Source organism: Montipora capricornis, chromosome 6, assembly GCF_036669925.1.
Source record: "Montipora capricornis isolate CH-2021 chromosome 6, ASM3666992v2, whole genome shotgun sequence".
Lineage (NCBI taxonomy): Eukaryota > Metazoa > Cnidaria > Anthozoa > Scleractinia > Acroporidae > Montipora > Montipora capricornis.
Genome location: NC_090888.1, coordinates 53,523,804 through 53,543,297, shown reverse-complemented (window position 1 = coordinate 53,543,297; position 19,494 = coordinate 53,523,804). Strand labels below are relative to the sequence as shown.

At 40.4% G+C, this 19,494-nt stretch overlaps 2 protein-coding genes and 1 long non-coding RNA gene across 4 annotated transcripts in view; 1 reads left to right on the top strand and 2 right to left on the bottom strand.

Moving 5' to 3' along the window:
- LOC138052491 (uncharacterized) overlaps nt 1–14,711 on the top strand; it is a 26,379-nt gene extending 11,668 nt beyond the window's left edge. For both annotated transcript variants that reach the window (XR_011133087.1, XR_011133086.1), the window contains exons 4-5: nt 9,034–9,142; nt 12,897–14,711. This is a non-coding gene — a long non-coding RNA (uncharacterized lncRNA). The remainder of the gene's footprint in view (nt 1–9,033; nt 9,143–12,896) is intronic.
- On the bottom strand, nt 1,265–19,494 carry LOC138052479 (uncharacterized). The gene is made up of 13 exons (XM_068898987.1): nt 19,256–19,494; nt 18,956–19,060; nt 15,658–15,810; nt 14,571–14,679; nt 13,801–13,838; nt 12,894–12,967; nt 11,903–11,991; nt 10,842–11,014; nt 9,608–9,829; nt 9,022–9,122; nt 8,211–8,432; nt 6,632–6,848; nt 1,265–5,288 (listed from the first exon to the last, which is right to left on the bottom strand). Exons 1-13 carry the CDS (start codon nt 19,427–19,429, stop codon nt 3,099–3,101), a joined length of 3,867 nt encoding a protein of 1,288 aa, XP_068755088.1. The 5' UTR covers nt 19,430–19,494; the 3' UTR covers nt 1,265–3,098.
- The window catches only part of LOC138052481 (DNA mismatch repair protein Msh2-like), a 229,291-nt gene continuing 211,376 nt past the window's right edge, over nt 1,580–19,494 (bottom strand). The window contains exon 31 of the transcript XR_011133082.1: nt 1,580–1,589. The gene's annotated coding sequence lies outside the window, so the exon portion shown is untranslated. The remainder of the gene's footprint in view (nt 1,590–19,494) is intronic.

Genomic DNA, 19,494 nt, shown 5'->3' with positions numbered 1-19,494 from the left:
TCTAATTCTAGTTTGTAACAAAAATAATATTCAACAGTACATTTAGCTTTAACACACGATCAGGTCACAATTTAACCATCTAGACGAAGGCTTCCTGAATCTATGTTAAAATTTGATACAATCTTGAATCAATATGGGGTCAGGGATGGCGCAGTGGGTGGTGAGAGCACTCGCCTCCCACCAATGTGGCCGGGGTTCAGACTCGGCGTCATATGTGGCCGAAGAAAAGGTTTAGGACCAACTACATGCAGAGACCAAACCAGAAAAAAGGCCGGAGGTGGTGGGGTATCAACACTTCTTTTCTGTACATGGCAAGGCTAAGACCCTCTCCCTCCTCCCCTCCACTGTCCCCTTACATCAAGTTCTTGAACCGCCATAAATCCACTTATGAAAAAAAATCCTGGGTCTGATGATTTAACATATCTACATAAATTTATGTCGAACTGTCCAGCTAGAATTACGATAAAATAGGTTTTAAACAAAATGTAAAAACAGAAAAAGCGGTTTGCAGTTAAGTTTAGTTGAAACAAAAAGGGAATTAGTCAACTCGGCCAATCACAACGGGCACAGACAATCAAAGAAACTAAATGGAAAGCAAATCAATATTTGCTGTTAGTGGCGTTATGCGCAACAAAACACGCAACGGGTGAGAGCAGTTACAAAAAAAATGCAGCTTGCCTTTACCTCCCATAATACACTCAAAAAACTCCTCCCTTCTGATTCGACAAGAAAAGTACGATTAAATTATTGAACGAGCATCCATGTAACTGGGATACCCATTTTGATCAGAAGATAAGTAAGGCTAGCTCTAGATTATATACTCTGAGAGTTTGTAAGTTTTACGGATACTCATCACAAGAGTTAAAGGGAACCTCCACTAAAACAACAAAATAACTTTAAACCACAGAACATAATGTTTACAGTTGGAATTGCTCAATCTTTTTCCAATGAAAGCGTTTGTATTCGAGAAAAATAAATTCCAAAAACGCTTATTTTGGCTTTCAAACTTCCCGGGCGCCGCCATCTTGAATAATTGTGACGTAACTTGGTTGCCCTATTATTCCAGAACAATCGCTCTTTGTATCAGAACAATAGGGCAACCAAGTTACGTCACAATTATTCAAGATGGCGGCGCCCGGGAAATTTGAAAGCCAAAATAAGCGTTTTTGGAATTTATTTTTCTCGAATACAAACGCTTTCATTGGAAAAAGATTGAGCAATTCCAATTCTAAACATTATGTTCTGTGGTTTAAAGTTATTTTGTTGTTTTAGTGGAGGTTCCCTTTAACTTTACTATTTGATACCATGAAGGATTACGTTTTTGCAAACGTTGGCCGTGTAGCACGTGTAATGTGAATTGCTAGTTTTCTACCCCATATGAACCACGTGAGCGTCAGCCCCACTAATAGAAATGGGCAGGCAGCGGTGATCTAACCCGAAGGTCGTGGCTTCAATTCCCTCCCTGGTCAGAGTTTTTCTCTGTCCGTGTGTGGGCCCATTTCCATTGGTAGGGCTAACGCTCACATGGTTCATATGGGGTAGAAAACTAGCAATTCACATTACATTCTAATCAGTTAAGTCTTTACTATTCGTTAGCCTTGCTATATATCTGTTTTTGTATGCCATTGAGGTCTGGGCCTGTGCCTATGACGGGAAATACCTTTCCTAGATAGATAAGTTCATTAAGCGCGCAGTCAAATACGGTTATACAAATAAGCGACCACCTATTGCTGAACTAATAAGAACTAAGGATACCAAATTATAGAGCAAGGTTACAGCCCAAAATCATTGCCTGAACCATCTACTCCCCCCACAGAAAACACGCGCACTTCGGGAGAGAGGTCATAGGTATATTTTACCACAAGTCAGATCTGAACACTTTAAGCGCTGCTTCATAAATAGGTGCCTTTTTGGCTTTGTGTAGCTATTGAATTTTCTAGAATGTAATATAGTATTGCATAATATAGTTTGGTCTTGTTACTTTTGAATTGTACACTTCTCACGTCTGCCTGAGAGTGTATTGCATTAAAAATCTTTACGGCGGTCATGTTGGTGTTCCTAAACGATGGAACGGCCGCCATGTTGGTGTACCGAACTAATCCTCCGAGAATTGAGCTCTATTATAATCTATTATCATAAAACAAGGTTACTGAACACATGGGTGAAAATACTATTATGTCCCAATTAAGTTGCTATGGCAACAACGCGCTGTGACAAAGAGCACCAACTGAAAAAAAACAAAGGCCGACAGTCGTTTTTGCCATTTTTTTTTTCATTGAAAAAGACGTGGAAAATCTGAAGCAAAAAGGAACAAATGATAATACAAATAACGGTACACAATCCTGGGAGAAGGTTTTGGCCAGGGGTTTACCCGACGCTTGAAGCTTTCCTGGACATAGTTTTGTTGAGTGCATTGTGAACAGGAAATCGCACGATTTGCTCCTACGATTCGGAATTAAACGCCCAATTTTGAGAACTCGCTCGTCCATTTTCCAGAATTGCGGACTGTCCCCCATGTTGTGCTTTCACCATTTTTTAGGAAGAACAACATGGCCTCCGTGACGTCCCATGAAAACACTCCATAGACTTTAAAATGACCTCTAAGACTCATTAATTATTTAAAAAGCATGCTTTTTGTTGGTCCTTGAATTTTGCTCCCGCACTTTGCGAGAAGCAACATTCTCAACTTGTATCACGTGATCAAGTTGGGAGATACCTCATGAATAACTAATGATACAAAAACCAATCGACACAACAACGATCCTTGCTGTTGTAGAAAAGCAATTCTCTTCCTAACTACGCTTTAATGTTATGAAAATACCAATAAAATTATATAAGACACTACTCAAAACCTCTGCTGTCACATATTTTACAAATTTCTAGAGACACCTAAAAATGCCATAAATGATGAAGAATAGAGCATTGTTAACAAATCTGGTAAGGTGCAATAATCATGAATGTGATTGAATTGTTAATCAAACCGGAAACAATAGGATAAATGACAGAAAAAATGACGTAAACGTAGAAACAATAAAAGCTGCCACAAAAACAAATCATGGGCACCTTGCGAGAGCTGCTACATTACTCTAAAAACCTACTTATTTAGTTCCATAGAGAATCAACGTCCACGATTCCAGTATTCCCGAATTATCCTTTCCATATTTATCTGCGTTCACATAGTAACCTTGAGGTGGTTTTTGCTTGTCCACTTGATGAAGAGTTCCTCTAGGCTCTAACTCCTCGTTTTCGTTGTCGAGTTCTGCATATAGCATTTGAGGAGTTGGAGAGGCTTCATAATCTCCTTTCTCCAGGAAGCTCATTTGTTGTTCTTCCAAAGATACGCTTCTAACAACTCTGGAAAAATCGGTTTTTTCACCCGTGATTTGAGACTCCAAGAGTTCTAAATCATCTATATCGCCACGGTTAATATCATCCTTAACTCGAGCCAAAATGCCAGCGTTTGCCCTCGTTGAATTTGGATCCTTAGACAGACGAGAAAGCTGTTCCTCTAATGCTTCTTGCAAAACCTCCAAGTCGGTGCCGTGATATTTAGGTTCTGTAAAATCTCGATCACTACCAAAATCTTTGTCTTCCACAACATTCAGCGAAGAAGTGCGATCTTCGAGGTCTTCTCTGTCATCTAAGTCGTTGTCCACTGAGGCTGTCCTCAACTTGTTAACGGCCAGGTAATGAACGAGACTTTTGTCTTCCTTCTCATTTTCATCAGCCTTTGTTAAAAATTCCTGGCAATGTACTTTGCTTGTTATTATTGATTGATTGTTTGCATCCTGTGAAAAATTGTTGCAAACCGGCTTGGCAGGCTTATCTTCAATAAGATTATTCACGTCATAATCAAATAGTGGCACCAAATCATCGCCTCCCTTGGCAGCTTCAACTTCCTCCTTCATATTTTCAAGCAAATGGCCTCCATCTCCATCACCCGATTCTTCTTCTTTCGTATCTCTCTCACCTCCACCAAGGAAGTCGCCTTCTCCTTGGAATTCCATCGTTGAGTTTACAGCTGGTTCGTTCATGTCCAAACTGGACATAAATGTCTCTGTTTCGTTTTGACCAACACTGTCTGCACTTCCAGAGTTCATATCGTCTCCACTTTCGCCATTTGCATCATCTCGATGACTCGCTTCTCTAAGTATTTTGAAGAACTGAATGTGTCTTTGCCCATTTGAATCAACTCTTTTGGGTTGTATTAGTGTATCGGTCACACCTGTTCTATTTTGTTCAGATTTTATGTCACCAGCAATTCGATTCGATTTTTCTTTCTGCTTGCTTGTTTGACCAGACATTATTAGAGACGAGCTAAATAATCCTAACTCATTTTTCATTTTCTTGACGTGTTTGGGACTCTTTGATGAGGAAACGTTTGTTTCGCCTTTTCCTGTTCCATCCAAAGAGGAACCGATGCCAAATAGTCTCCCAATGTCGGGGTTCTTTAAGGCTTCCCTTGCAATTTTAGACACCAAGGGATTTCCTTCAATCTGTGCTATCAACTTATTGATGAGATCGAAGGCCTTAGCATCGTCAGATGCATTTTTGTTTTTAAGCACTGACGAACTCAATTTCTTCAAGGTTTCTTCAGCGAAAGTCGTGTTTAGTTTGTAATCTGGAGGCAACTGAAATTTCAACATTTTCTTTCTAATCCTGTCGTCGTTCCCAATGTTGAGCCCCATTTCTTTAGATTTAATCTCCAAAGCTGTTTTCGAAGTGAAATTTTTGGATGATCTGTGGTTTTTTTTCGACTTTTTAATTCGATGTTCTTTTCTTAGATGAGGTTTGGTTTCAATATTCTTTCTTTTCAAAGTACTTAATAGTTCTTGTCCTCTCCACACTTTGGCTTTTCCGCTCTTTTTAGATTTCCAATGCTTCTTTACATGTGTCAAGTTGCCAAATTTCTTCTTCACAAAACGGTGTCGCACTGCCTCCGTCTTTTTGGTCGTCGCCGCCAAAGGCTTGCTATGAGAGCTATGTGCCTTTTTCCGGTGAATAAATGTCTTAAATTCGTCGCCGTTGAATAGTTTTCCTTCCGTATCCTCCATCGTTTTCAAAACATGATCCTTTTGGTGCCTTTTTCTGGACGAAATGTGCGAATCACTCTCACGCCCATGTTTTCCAGTGCTGTCCAGAAATATTCTGGTGACATCTTCTTCGTCTCCTTTCGCGAGTTTTTCCACATAATGTTTACGATTGTTGTTGTCATTGTCGGTAACAATCAAAGTCCAGAGTCCTCTGGGGTCCTCACCCCAACAATGTACCGTCATAAACACCCAGTTCTGGAGACACAAATTAGGTAACAAATACTTAAGATTGCCTCAAACAGATCCGATGGCTTTTGTTCCTCCTCTAGGCTGGTTTATTAGTTTTGTGTCACAATAAACCGATCGTGAACTCCTTGGACTCCCATGTCCCTCAGTCATAAGTGGGTCACGAAACATGAAAATAACTACTTAGAAAATTGATGGAGGGTTTGAATAAAACAGCAAATACAAAAGGAGGCGGGGATGGGTAAAACTGAACAAGATTAAAATGGATTGTGATTGAGGAATTTGAAAACTGTTCAGCCTAACAGTTTTTCAAAGGTGATTTCTGTTGTTTGTAACTTTAATTATGTGTATGTTCAATAGACATTTTTTCGTCAAAATGCTTTGGTTTGTGTTGTTTAGAAGTAGTTTCTGGGTTAACGTTAAGTTGTATAGCGAAAAGGGGTGGCTAAATGGTAAAACGACACAAAACGAACTGCACTGCCGTGACACAGCCCGTTTAATGATAGTTAAGACTATATGTTTACGGATCAGAGGGAGCTCGAAAGCAATTGTGAAGTTACCGAGGATCGAATTTGGCACATCAAAATCAATACTCTTCGCTCTTAAGCCAAACGTGTCTTCGATTTGAAAATCTGAATTTAGGTTTAAAGACCTTCATCTTTCGGATTCCCAATGGAACATAAAATCTGAATCTAAGATAAGACTGTGTTCGATTGGAAATCCGAAAGATCGTCGGATTTTAAGATCAAACGCACCCAAAATATACTATGCGACAAGGAAAATACAGACAAAGAGAAATTAAAGTACTTCTCCACTCTTAGTAATGAACGCCGTTAAACCGGAGAAAATAACGATTGCAACAAACGTTCTTCGAAAATCTTTTTTTTAAAAAAAGTGTTTGCATCAGACAAAAAAAATAGAATCGCTTATTTTCACTTTCAAAACTTCCCGTGCCCCGCCATCTTGGATAATTATGACGTGTTTGGGTAGTCCTATAGACCTTATTCATAAATGGCGGCAACATTTATAATTCTTTTGTCCACGTGCAAATTAGCCTACCAGGCCTCATTTTAGAGCAAGAATTCTTTTCAATTCACTGTATGGTATCGAGGCTTGGTAGGCTAATTTGCACTTCGACAAAAGAATTATAAAGTGGCCGCCATTTATGAATAAGGTCTATTGTTCTGATACAAAAAGCCTCCTTTGTTTTGCAACACTAGGTAACCTTAATACGTCACAATGATTCAAGATGGCAGCGCCCATCAAACAATATTGACTGTAAACATAATTTTCTGCAATTTAAAGTGATATTTTTGTTAGGATGGAGGTATCCTTTAAGGTTCGGGGTTTACCTTGAGCCCTCGGGCTGAATGGTCGTTCCGCCTGGTGGCCAGCAGTTTGCTCCGCGTGCCGGAAGGCGATATCAGTGTTATGCTGAGATCGCCTCTGTGGCGATGCCTCAATGTGACGTTTATTTGAACATGTTCTAGTTTTCGTATTTCCGAGCTGGTGCTTGAACATGCTGAGGTGTTAGCGGACAGAGCGAGGCTTCCGGAGGCAGGGATAAATCTGTTGGTTGTAACGTAATTAAAATAAAGTGTAGTCTTCTGTTTCCAGTGTTAGTCGAGACCAGCACTAAACCCTGAAAAGTCTCAGAATTCTAACTTCGTTTTGCTTGCGGAGTTATAGAAATAATCATAATCACTTTATTTAGCCGAGCCGTGCTCTACTAATTGGGGACACTACAAATCAACTGAAATCAGAACAAAACAAATCAAATCAAATCAAATGTTGGTTTTTGAGGGTAGGTGAAAATCGGAGTACCCGCGGAAAACCCTCTCGGAGCAGAGTAGAGAACCAACACACTCAACCCACATATGGCATCGAATCCGGGAATCGATCCCGGGCCACATTGGTGGAAGGCGAGTGCTCTCACCACTGAGCCGCACCCCCGCTGCCTCAGATGTAAATGAATCCCTCACTCCCTAGATCAATGGTTTCTGAACTGGAGTAAATCGTATCATCAGGCGGGTGTCCACCGGGAGTGGAGATCTGCGCTTGGGTCGTGTTGTACCGGGCTTCAGGATTGGCCAAAAAAACAATAGAACGAACAAAGATAAGGATGAATTTATCACTGAAAACAATAGGAAGTACGACTCTCTATGGGCAATGAAATATGGTGTTCAACAAGAGGTACGACCCTACTGCTGTCGTTTGCCGACTCGACGAAAAAAACTGGTCCATCCATATACAGTCGTTCCATTTCTTTGCAAACGGAAGTAAATCAGCTGCGCACAACCCAGCCTACACAATAGAGTCCATGTTTGCCTTTACGCATAGTACATACTATACCAAATGTCCATAACCTGCTATGGAATACGGCCTCTCAGTTTACGATATTATCTATTTTTAGAACGGCTACCAATAGACTTTTAGCGGGAAGAAAAACGTGGAAGAATGACGTTGCTTGCCTGATTAATAAATTTTCATTTTCACGTGCAATCCCTCGTGCAGCTAATTGGCTGCGGAGCAATCAAAGGCGGTGTAGTCATGAGGCCCAATATGATTGGTCATTATTTGGCGGGACCTGTATCATATTCTTAATTTAGAGATTACCGCAGACTGATGGGCCAAGTTCAAAATGGAAGAGATCGATACTTATGGTTTATGGACTTCTGACTATAGTAAAAATTTACCACGACAATAGAACATATTCGTATTCTCAGTATTGGACTGGAGCTACAATAGCTTGCAATGGAGGCTAATGTGGGAGAATCTTTTCAAATGCAAATACTTTGTAATATATTCCCCCGCATTAGCCTCCATTGCAAGCTAGTTCCGGTCCAATGCCGAGAATACGAAAATGGTCTGTGGCTGTATTGTTGAACCCATGAATTGACCTTGGAGCTCTTTGACAGTAACGTAACATACCTTGTTGTGGTGTGTGTGGCTCCATGGCACAGTCTTTGTCTGTCTATTTTCTTCCACGACAGTGCTTTGATCACCATCTTACTCACATCCAAGCGCCCGAAGCCAAATTTGCGATTGTAACGTTTTCCAGCCCCGTTGATCTTCCATCCTTCATCTAGCGGACTGGTGATCTGAGATGTCTCCACTATAAGATGCTGTACGTCTCGCCAGGTTAATTTTGGACTGAATGAAAGACAAAGCGTTGAAAGAGTTTAAAGGCGTAGGACCATTTTCTATTCGTTATTCTTTTTTACAGCTTGAATCAACTTGGATCACATTTACTCCTTACTACCATTTTACCAAGAATTTGGAACCCGATCCTGGCGAATTCTGCACGATTGTATCCCGAATTCATTGGTGCGACTCCTTTTGGAAGCACCGAGATTTTTTTCCGAGTGTTCTCGAGCCACCAATGTCGTAACGACATTTGTCACAAAATGGTTGACCCTCAAAAACCTGGTCAGTTTAAATAAGTTGATTAAGAATCTGTATTTAAAATAAGAATAGTTTTGAAGGCGTGTAGCTTTAGGGAGCAAGAATTGAAAATTACAACTGTGTCAGCACACAGCACTGGTAACCATTACAAATACAATCGGTGCTCAGAGCGGAATTTCAACCAGACACACCGTCGTGAAAATTTTGCACGCAAACTACTCAGTGCGTTACCCTGCCCACGAAGAGAAAACATTGCAAAATCTTGGGTATAATTTTCTACTTTTTGGCCTGTAAATCTTCCAGTGTTCGTTTACAAATCACTACACATTTCTCTTACTTTGCTTCCAAGACCAAAGCCAGCATTCCTGCGGCCAGCGGTGCTGCCGATGAGGTTCCCTTGAAAACTTCAGTACATTTATGATGAAGGTCCGTGGTTACCTTGGAACGAACACGACAAGGTAAATCTCAAAAGAAGTATTCTTTTGGGAAGTTTAGTCTGTTTAAAACTACATTTATGCTTTGGATTACGACAGAGAACTGCTGATAAAAGAACTGTAAATCGGACAAGGTTTTTGTAATCATCAAGGTTGCGGCGAATGCGATAGCCACGACTGATCCAGGTTGCCGAGTCCTTGATGTTTGGGACATCCCCCCCCTTAAAAAAAGTGAATTCAATATTTTTTCCAAACACAATTATTTCGCTTATTCAAATTCCGAAATAGCCCCAAAAGTATGAGCCTTATTCGTTACAACAACCGTCTCAAAAGTGATTTGCATTCCGAGAGAAACCAGAGATTGCAATATTTGTTGAACTAACTATGTTTGTATATGTGATGTCCCTTGAGGCAAGGAAACTGGTAGCTTTGTTTCTCAAGAGGAAGAAAAAGGAAAAGCAGTCAGTCTGTAGACTTCTCACAACTCACAACTTTGTTCTCGGTGGTTTCTCTATGAGAACCTCCAGAGAAGGTGACAGCCAAAGTTGACGCGCAGTTCTCGGTGTAATACGTTGATAGACCGTGGTCGCTTATGGCACCGATTGAAATGGTGTATATACTAGTCGTGTAACCATCGCAGTTGCAGTCGTCATCTGTTAGACCGCCGTTTCCAGTCGCCCACACATAGATGTTACCTTTACCTCCACGGCCCTAGAGAGGGTACAAATTTCAATCAGTTAACCATACTAGAGCGAGTTTCAATCGAGTGTCGTAAAACCAAAACTAAAGCAATTACTTTGGCCAATCAAAGAGAACTGAGACAATCCAGCAAACCAATCAAAACTCGAAGTAATTACACGTAGCCGACACAAAGCGCGGGAAAATGTGCACGCGCGAGCCACGATTGCCTTTTGGTATCACTTCTGATTGGTTGAAGAAGTGACGGGAGAACTATGAACCAATCACTGAGTGAAGTAATGCAAAACCACAGCAATTCGCTAATTACTTTCGACAATCAATTGAAAAACGCTCTCACAAACCTCACCATTATGGTTAACAGCGTAGTGCGCCCGTGAGGAGGATGACAAGTTAGTTGCTTGGCGACGAGTGAGAGGGCAATAAGCCAGTTTCGTATTCTCAGGGTTGGACTTGACCTATTGTAGCATGAAATGGAGGCTAATGCGGGCAAATTAATTTGCCCGCATTAGCTTCCATTTCATGCTAGATCCAGTCCAGCCGTGAGAATACGAAAATGGTCTATTAATAAATCAGATTCCTAGGGCTCATTTCTCGAAAGTCCCGAAACTTTACGGGCCATTTTCGGGTCTCACAATTCCTTCTGTATCTCAAGAACAGAGAGGATTTAAGTCGTCAAATTTCACAGTCAGTTTACTTTTAGCTACCTTGAAAACATGTTAAAAGATCGGCATTCCAAAACAAGCGGTTGGTAGGTTCACAAATGGCTATCCGGGTCCGAAAAGTTTTCGGGACTTTCTAGAAACGGGCCCCTAGGCAGGGTTCAGACCTACGACTACCGTAATACCGGTCGGATGCCGGCACTACACCTTGAGCTACAAGAATAATAGGTCGTTTACCCATGTTCTTAATACAACAAAATGTCCCTCTGCTCTGGGGGACATGCATCTATTGATGGTTAACAGAGACTTCCGGGACGGGACGGGACGGGACGGTGAACAACTTGAAAAACGGCTTTTTATCGTACCCTTTCAGCGCCTATTTGCAGCGCCTTACTGGCTAAGTAGCCTGGTTTCCCAAATCTCTTTCCATCATCCTTAGGACCCCAACAGCAGCTGTAGATGTCGATGTAATCTGATCGATAACTTAGCGAACTTCCTTCTAGCGTATCCGTTGCTTTTCCATCCAGCATGCGTATACCTGAAAAATATTTAGACAACACAGCTTGAATTATTTAGATAATGAAAATCGAAAGACAGAAGTGGTCATCGCACTTATTTGGACATGCTCCAAACCAAGTGGCTTCGTAGGAAGGATTACGTTTTTGCAAACGTTGGCTGTGTAGCACTTATATTTGAACAGACTTAACTGATTAGAGTGTAATGTAAAGTGCTAGTGTTATACTGACCCCATATGAACCATGTGAGTGTTCGCCCTACTAATGGAAATGGGCCTACTCAAAGACAGAGAAAAACTCTGACCAGGGTGGGAATTGAACCCACGACCTTCGGGTTACATCACCGCTATTCTACCGACTGAGCTACAAGGTCATTCCCCCCCCCCCCCCGGGAGCAGATTTCATAGCTCAGTTGGTAGAGCATTGCACCGGGCATCGCAGAGGTCATGAGTTTGAGTCCCGTTGAAGCTGCCTGAAAATTTTCAGGTGTCCGTGACACACAATTGCTTAAATTGTCAGTGAGAAGATTTCTTTTATCTTTCGTTTATTACCCGAACTTCAAACAGAGCGAGTTTCAATCGAGTGTCGTAAAACCAAAACCAAAACCAAAGTAATTAATTTGGCCAATCAAAAAGGACGGAGACAATCTAGTAAACCAATCAAATCTCGAAGTAATTACACGTGGCCGACAAAAAGCGCGGGAAAATGTGCACGCGCGAGCCACGATTGGTTTTGGTTTCACTTCTGATTGGTTCAAAAATTGGCGCGATAACTATGAACCAATCACTGAGTGAAGTAATGCAAAACCAAAGCAATCCGCTAATTACTTTCGACACTCAATTGAAAACCGCTCTATACCTTAAGTTGCTATATGAAGACGATGGATGCTTCTGTTCGTGATAAGAACTCACCTCCAATGCTGGCATTGAAAGACACGCCCACACCACATATACCATTATCAGCCTGGGCTGCTACTTCTCCTGCACATTTTGTTCCATGGCTGTAAAACGAAAAAGACGTTTTATCACGCGCATGTGGAAGACCACGAGTATTGCTTTCTCGTTTCGCTCGTTCGTTCACATAGCAACTACGGTTAATTACGGGTCTTCATTAAGCACTGCAAACTCTTATACATATTATCATTACTCAGCAGCCCACACTAGCGAACAACTTCGAAACATTAAATTTGTGTACTGGATGGCATTTTCACCGAGCGAGTGATCTTTCGATTGGTTTTCCTCGCAAAGAAATTCTTGCGCCATTTTAGATCAAAGACTTACCATTCCAAATAAAGGAAATTTATTGCCCAGAGGAAATAAATGGCTTTATGCTGAGTGTGAGTGACATGCTTAGGTTAGTTATTTCCCATGTTGCAGTTTGAGCATTTCTGTCATCCGAGATTTTCTCAAGATCATTCACCATTTGTGCAAGGTAGGGGAGGCTGATTCAGCAGAGTCAAATCAATTTTCCCTCCCCACCCTCCCTAATTTTACCTTCTTGTGTGTGTCCCCTCATCTTTGCTGGGATCATGTCTTCTATATTTGGGTATTTCCTAGGTTACCATACTGATTTTCAATAAACGGCCTAGCCTATCAGGGCTTGGCCAAAATATCCCAAACATATGTGGTATTATTATTTGTGTCCCAGCAAACGGAGTTCGCCCAGAGCAATGCCTTGCCAACAATATCAGTCAGACTGTATGGAGCATGAAGCATAATCCATGACAATATTTAACAATTATTCACCGAAGTGGAGGTGAATAGTACTTGGATAATCACCTCCGGGCTAGCCAATCAGAGCGCGCCAAAAGCACTATTCACTTGTGTGATATATACTAATACAAATTAATGTTTGTGTAGCTGTAGGGAGTCTACAAAATTCTTTTTTTTTTTTCATTTTTACCAGTTTTCTAGGTTTTCATCACGTGGTTTTGGATCTCCGTCAAAGTCATTGAAGTCAAAACTTGCGTCAGGATCCTAAAGGAAAAAACAGCATGTTCTTTGAACGTTTTACCTTAAAAAGAAATTTGCGTAGTATCCATAGGATAGCATATCCTTTTCAGGGAGTTTACCCAGTCACGACAGCAATGACTAACGTTTGCCATTTCTCATAAACGTGATGCAAAAATTCTCTAATATGCTTTGTAATACAACCAACGCAAACTTGGTTTTGAAATTATGCCCTAGCCCTTATATAAGAGAAGCTACTGAGATTGCGTTTGTTACTACTCAGTGTGCTTATCCTTGTATCACTGATGAAAACCAGCTTATTTGTTGTGAAAATCTCAATGCCTGCGACTTGGTCGTAATATCAAATGTACAAGCCAAGGATAACTTGAGTAATATTGATCGTCTTGGCCAAGTTACTCAACACCCGGTAAATTCCAGCTTTCGGTTAGGAGATGGGCGATGTTTCCGAATTTTTTTTTTGTTTGAAATGCTTTCACGACGTTTTTTATAGATAAGGCAGCATCTGTCATTTTCATACCAACAGCGGCGAATATCATGACCATCGATTCACTTATCAGGAAAGCCGGCACATAACTCTTAAAAGCATACGTCATATACCCACATACATTTAACTGTTCCCCACCTGTTGCTCACAAAAATAAAAAGGTCTTGACAATTCACTCGATTACTTGTGTAAGAAAAGAAACAAGGGAGGCCTATACTATAGTCTTAAGCTTCAAATACCATCAGAATTCCAGTTCCAAACCTCGAAGAAAAAAAACCGATATATGAGCAGTCGGATTTTTTTCCAAGTGTTCCCGAGGCACCATCGAAAAAGTCATTTCGTCATGTCAACTTACATAGTTGTTCTTCAGATCGGGGTGAGTGTGGTCCACTCCTGTAAAATAAAGAAAAATAAGGAAGGAGATTGATATGCAGTAATAACGACATTTTACTCTTCAGCAAACAACTACCATATGGAATTAATGAGTTAGTCGTGAACTATTGTTACATAAATGAAGTCCATCTGTAAGGCAAGGAAAAAGGTGATCATATCAAGTGCTGTCCAAGCATCGAGTATACATTCACCGTTCTAGACAACGCGTTTTCAAATAAGAAGAGTTGATCGTGGACCCAGGTAAACCCAATTTTCCATTGACAAAGTTTTCCATTTTTAGTAGGCCACGAAAAATATCATTCTTGATGACCAACTGAGATTTTACCTGCTCATTATAACACTGTCTTTAAGAAAGATTGTAAGAAGTGTAAGAAGAAAACATCAACATACCACACTTTTGTACTAACACAAAACAACGACACCGACTGGAGGTGGAACGCATGGAACAGAAGCTATCAAGTGGATTTTGTATGCAGATGATGAATCCGTGCATGTATGAGGCCGAAAAACATTTGAGCATACTCAATGAGACCTGTAAGCGTTTTGGGCTGACTCTATCCTCCAAGAAAACAAGAACGCAGTGTTCTAGGACCAATCACTCGCGCAAGAACAAACATTGCTTCGTAGTATGGAAGGCCAGAACATTAAGAGTGCAAGAGAAGTTAAGCATACGGAAGGGCCCTAGGGTGCTACATCACCTCGTCTCTAAATTTTTATTTTTCTCAAACTCACCATCATCCAAGACGGACACCACAATTCCTTTCCCAGAATAACCTTTAGCCCAGACTGGTAATACATTGATATCAATTCCGCTCGGGCCAGATGATTGGCCAATATTTTGCTGATAGGAAATAAAATATTGTTTGTTATATTACTTACAATGAAGCAGTTTTAGTCACATTTTACTGTTTTTTTTTTTGTCAACCATTCATAAGGTAAAGTCCACCAATCACAGGATATATACCACATCACGTGAATGGAAAAAAAACTAGACAAAAAGTATTTTTCAAATCTCATACAATTTCCCTCGGCTGTCGCTAGCTAGAAAAAGAAATAAGTAAATAACGCTCATGCAACATAAACAACATAAAACATATTTCCTTGAAACGATGCACTCAGAGATCTAGAATTGTCGAGTAATTTCACGCGCGATTTGTCCAAAATCAAATAATTTCTCAAGCCTTTAGGCAGGGGAAATTACTTGATTTTGGACAAAACGCAAGTGACATTATTCGGTAATTGCACGAGTATACCATTTGATTAGGTATTGATATCATGCATGGGTAACAAATTACGTTCATAAGACGCCATTTTGGCACTGAAGAAAAAGTTGCCATGGCCAGATTGTAATTTCATACGTGAGATTTCGCGACAAGATTATGGAGTAATTTGTCACCCATGTTATTATAATATAAAATAACAAGCTCGTTCTTAATTCTACAAACTGTGATAATTCGTAAATTCGCTTTTTGAGGTTATTACCTAATTTCAATCGTCACCATTTGATTACCTATACTTATCGAAAACTACACTTCGAAATACTGAAATTACAGCGGCTTGTTTAGGATAGACGACCCTCAACTTTTCGACCCTAAAGTCACTGAACCGCACGCCTTTCTTTCTCGAAAGTTTTGGGCATCTGAAACCCTGATCTTTCCTCATCCATGTCGGACAAAAACTGAACATCCTAAACACGGATTAAATTACTACAGTGAATTACCCTCATGCAAATGAAAAATTCCACCCAAAGCGTTTTCATCACGATCTGCTAACTTTTAATCATAGGACGTCTCAAGAAGCAATTATTTGATTAACTTACCAGATACCACTGATCTTTGTAGAAAGGATCGCGGATTGTGATCGCGTTATCTTTTCTCAGTCTTTCAATCGATCTCTGCACCAACTCATCTTCACCTGGTATTACGTCACGCTTGCTCCGTTCCAGAATCCTTTGTTGTTCCACCCATTTCACCTGTGAATCAGAATTGTCAGATTTTAGGCAAAGTATTAATACTTTGCCTTTTTTGGTACTCATTGGAAAGTTTGCAATCTGTGTTGTTTTTGGGATCTATTCGGAATATTTGGTCATTTGGAAAATCTCATTCTAGTCATTTTATCGAATCTTGCCGGCGCCGAGAGGGAATGCATTAATAGATAATGGCAAGAGACTATGAAGGTAAAAAAATGCGACTTCTTTGGTTTGCAATACAGCAAACAACGCATATAAGAACACTTTTTTCAGGTTTGAGGCTGATCGTGTTCTTATTTGAGGGGTGCTTAGTCAGAAATCAGCCTGAAAGTGGTCTTAAAATTGGTTTCAGAAACACTTCAAATTATATATTACTAGAGGTTTAATTAACATACAATGCTGTTTTGTAATAGATTTTATAGTTTGTAATTGTCCTGAAAACCATAGTACTTTGATTTAAGTTACTGTACTGTATTGTTTCCTTATCCTAATACCCTTTCCGTTTGTATTAAGAACATGTTTTATTTATCAGGCTGAATTTGTTCTTATTTATATGGACAGGTGCTTTATTGGCCAAATTTCAGCCTGATGTTCCTAATCCACTTGTTCTTATATGCAAGTGTTTACTGTACCCCTATCCGGGGCTCGTCATTGGAAAAGCCGAAAAAATTAAGTTGTAAAACAACTGTCCGCTTCTTAATTCTAAAAAAGCTGGTCCGGCTTAAAACATGACGATAATGAACATGCTTTAAGTGCCAAGTTCTTTAGCGCTGGAGCACTGATTGGGGAAATTGCACATAAAGATCAACTCAATCAAGTCAAATGGTGGTTTTTGAGGAGAGAGGAAAACCGAAGCACCAGAAGAAAAACCTCTCGGAGCAAAGTAGAGAATCAACAAACTCAGTCCACATAGCGCCGAGTCTGGGATTCGGCATACCCGGGCCAAATTGGTTGCCGGCAGGCGAGAGTTCTAACCGTCACTGCGCAGACACCGCATCCCTAACACGATTTCAAGGGTAATAAAAGGCAAAATGCTTGCAAAGTTTTACGTCTTGAAATATCTTCCTTTTAATGGTATACGATTCAAACGATTCTTGCAACGGTGGACGGTACCTTCAATTAGTTGGGCTGTACCTCTTTTACAGTTCTTGTATCATGTATCCACGAGCGATCTCTATTCAAATACAGCAAAGTACCAGGGCTGTTCAAAAAAGCCTTATGTAAAGTAACAGTATATGCTTCGACGGAGTCGGCCAACCAGACAAAATAACAAAGTAAAATATAGACGCACCAGAGAGTGATTCCATTTTTGGAATCTGAAATTTATGGACACTGTTTTTCAATCTATCGATGTTTCACGCTAAAGGCCCGGGCTTAAAGGCTTCAACATTTGCTTTAACATCCGTTCGATTTTGTTGAACGATGTTGAAAGCTGGGGTGGGCACCCCGTTTCAACATATCATCAACATTTGATTCAACATTCAATCCCAGGTTGCAGCCGCGGTTGTTGCTGTGGATATGGACATAAATACGTCATTGAGAGACCGATAGTGCGCACGCGCTTAACCAACAATGTTGAAAGAGGAGGGGGGGGGGGGGGGGGTAAACGGCTGAATGTTGAATGGTGGTTGAAGCAAAGTTTAAATGCTCTTAAACTCATTTAACTTCGTTTCAACACAGTTGAAAGAGCGGGGCGAACAGATTTCAACATCTCTGTTCAACAAAATCGAACGGGTGTTGAGGCAAATGTTCAAGCCGTTCACTCGGGCCTTAAATCGTGAAAATCACTTGGTTGCACGATCGCGGATAGATATAAAAAGGAAAGAAACGTAGGCTGAGGGTGGTGTTTTATTTTAACCAATAAAGCGAAAATGCTGATTTGATTACCCTTTCAAAAGCGTTTTCAAAGAAATTCATCGGAATTGTGACATTTCGAAGTGAGCAAGTGTAATTGCCCTAAAACGCATCGTTGGTTACTGGTAAAAACAAATGAATAAAGGGGGTATTTTTTTGTCCTGAGAAACTGTGGTACTGCGTCGGTGGAGAAGTAGTACACAAAAATTTGGTTTTATCAACGGAGTTGATAATGTAAATTGACCACCGAACAGAGATTTTAAAAGCTGACGTTTCGAGCGTTAGCCCTTCCGATTCGCTCTGACGAAGGGCTAACGCTCGAAACTTCAGCTTTTAGAATGTACGGTGGTCAATTTACATTATCATTATGATAAAACCAAATTTTTGTGTACTGGTAAAAACAGTCATTTTAATTATCCCGCTTAATTAAGGAAATGCCATAAAGCTGAACGCCGGTTTGGCAGAGAAGTATCGAAACCATTAATAACACTTTGCGACACTATAATACCCACAAACATGAAGAAATGTTAAAGAAGTTGTGCTAAAACGTTTAGCGCCCGGGATTAAATACTTGACCAAAAGCAATCCACGAGTGATCACTTTTTGCAATCCAGAGCCAAGTTACAATTGCACTGACCGGTTTTATCAAACTATTTGATAACGGTAAATTAACCAGCGAAGAAAATATTCACGAGGTAAAATTGCGCTCTGACGAAGAAAGACTTAACGCTCGAAACATCAGCGCGCCAAGTATTTTTCAGGGTGGGTAATTTACCGTTAGTAAATTTTCGTCTTCCACTCCCCACAGACGCAAAATTACAGTTTCTTTAAAAACTAACCTCTTCATTCGTCTTATTTTAAGAGCATATCGATGTTAGAACTACTAAAACCCAAAACCAAGAAAAAGAAATTAAAGGTGTTTTCAACATTTGACGATTTATTTCACGATCGGATAGTTTTTGTCACCGCATGGTTAACATTACTGAGCTGGCTGAAGTTCCGCCTTCTTGATAACCTCTCAAGCCAGTGAACAGTCAACAAAACAAGAAAAAAAATCCAAGCAACCGTGACCACGCAAAGATGATTTTTGCACCAGAAAATCGAAAAAAGATCACTGAATCTTGGTGGAGTTTAACCCTTCCGGGTCAAGATTGACTGAAGCACATCAGTTTGTGGCCGTCTGGAATTTACGTTTTGTAATTGACCTCTCGTAATAAATTATTGTCTTTAGTTGATTTAAATTCCACCAGTAAGGTGAAAACAATGAAAGATAATCAAAGAGATGAAACCTTACCCTGGGTTCTGATAACAAGTTCTCTACATGTTCGTCCAAGCTTCGTCTCGATCTCTCTCTGACACTGTGTTTGACAAAGTGATAATAACCCGGAAGGGTTCCAATCTGAGGATCACAACAACATGGTTTCAGGTAACCTGTCTTTCGATAACAAACCGGCTATCGTTTAAGCTGACCTCGTCTAAACAATTAAATAAAGCGTTAGAAGATCTTCGCGAAATTGAACGTCTTTTCATAAATAAAGCCAGGCAGAAACAACACATCGGTCTCTTTACATCAAGCATTAAGAACACCAAATACCTGACCCTGGTTGACAAAGCCGTGTTTGTGCGCGATGTTGCTAACTTCTGCGATGTCATCATTATCTATGTGAACGGCCCAGGAGTTAGTAAAATGGACATCTCCGTCGCTTTCTTCGTTTGCGGTCGCTATGACACACCACGCCAGAAGAAAGACGACCTCGGAAACTTGCATATCGATGGGTTAGACATTGGGGAAAGGGACTGTTATACCCAGGGAAAAAATGTATCAAGGTTAAG

Coding starts and splice junctions, on each gene's coding strand:
- LOC138052479 (XM_068898987.1), bottom strand. CDS start 19,429: ATGCAAGTTTCCGAGGTCGTCTTTCTTCTGGCGTGGTGTGTCATAGCG. Junction 11,992..12,893: donor GATGAAAACCTAGAAAACTG/GTAAAAATGAAA, acceptor TTCGTTTTACAG/CCATGGAACAAAATGTGCAG. Junction 11,015..11,902: donor TTTCAATGCCAGCATTGGAG/GTGAGTTCTTAT, acceptor AATATTTTTCAG/GTATACGCATGCTGGATGGA.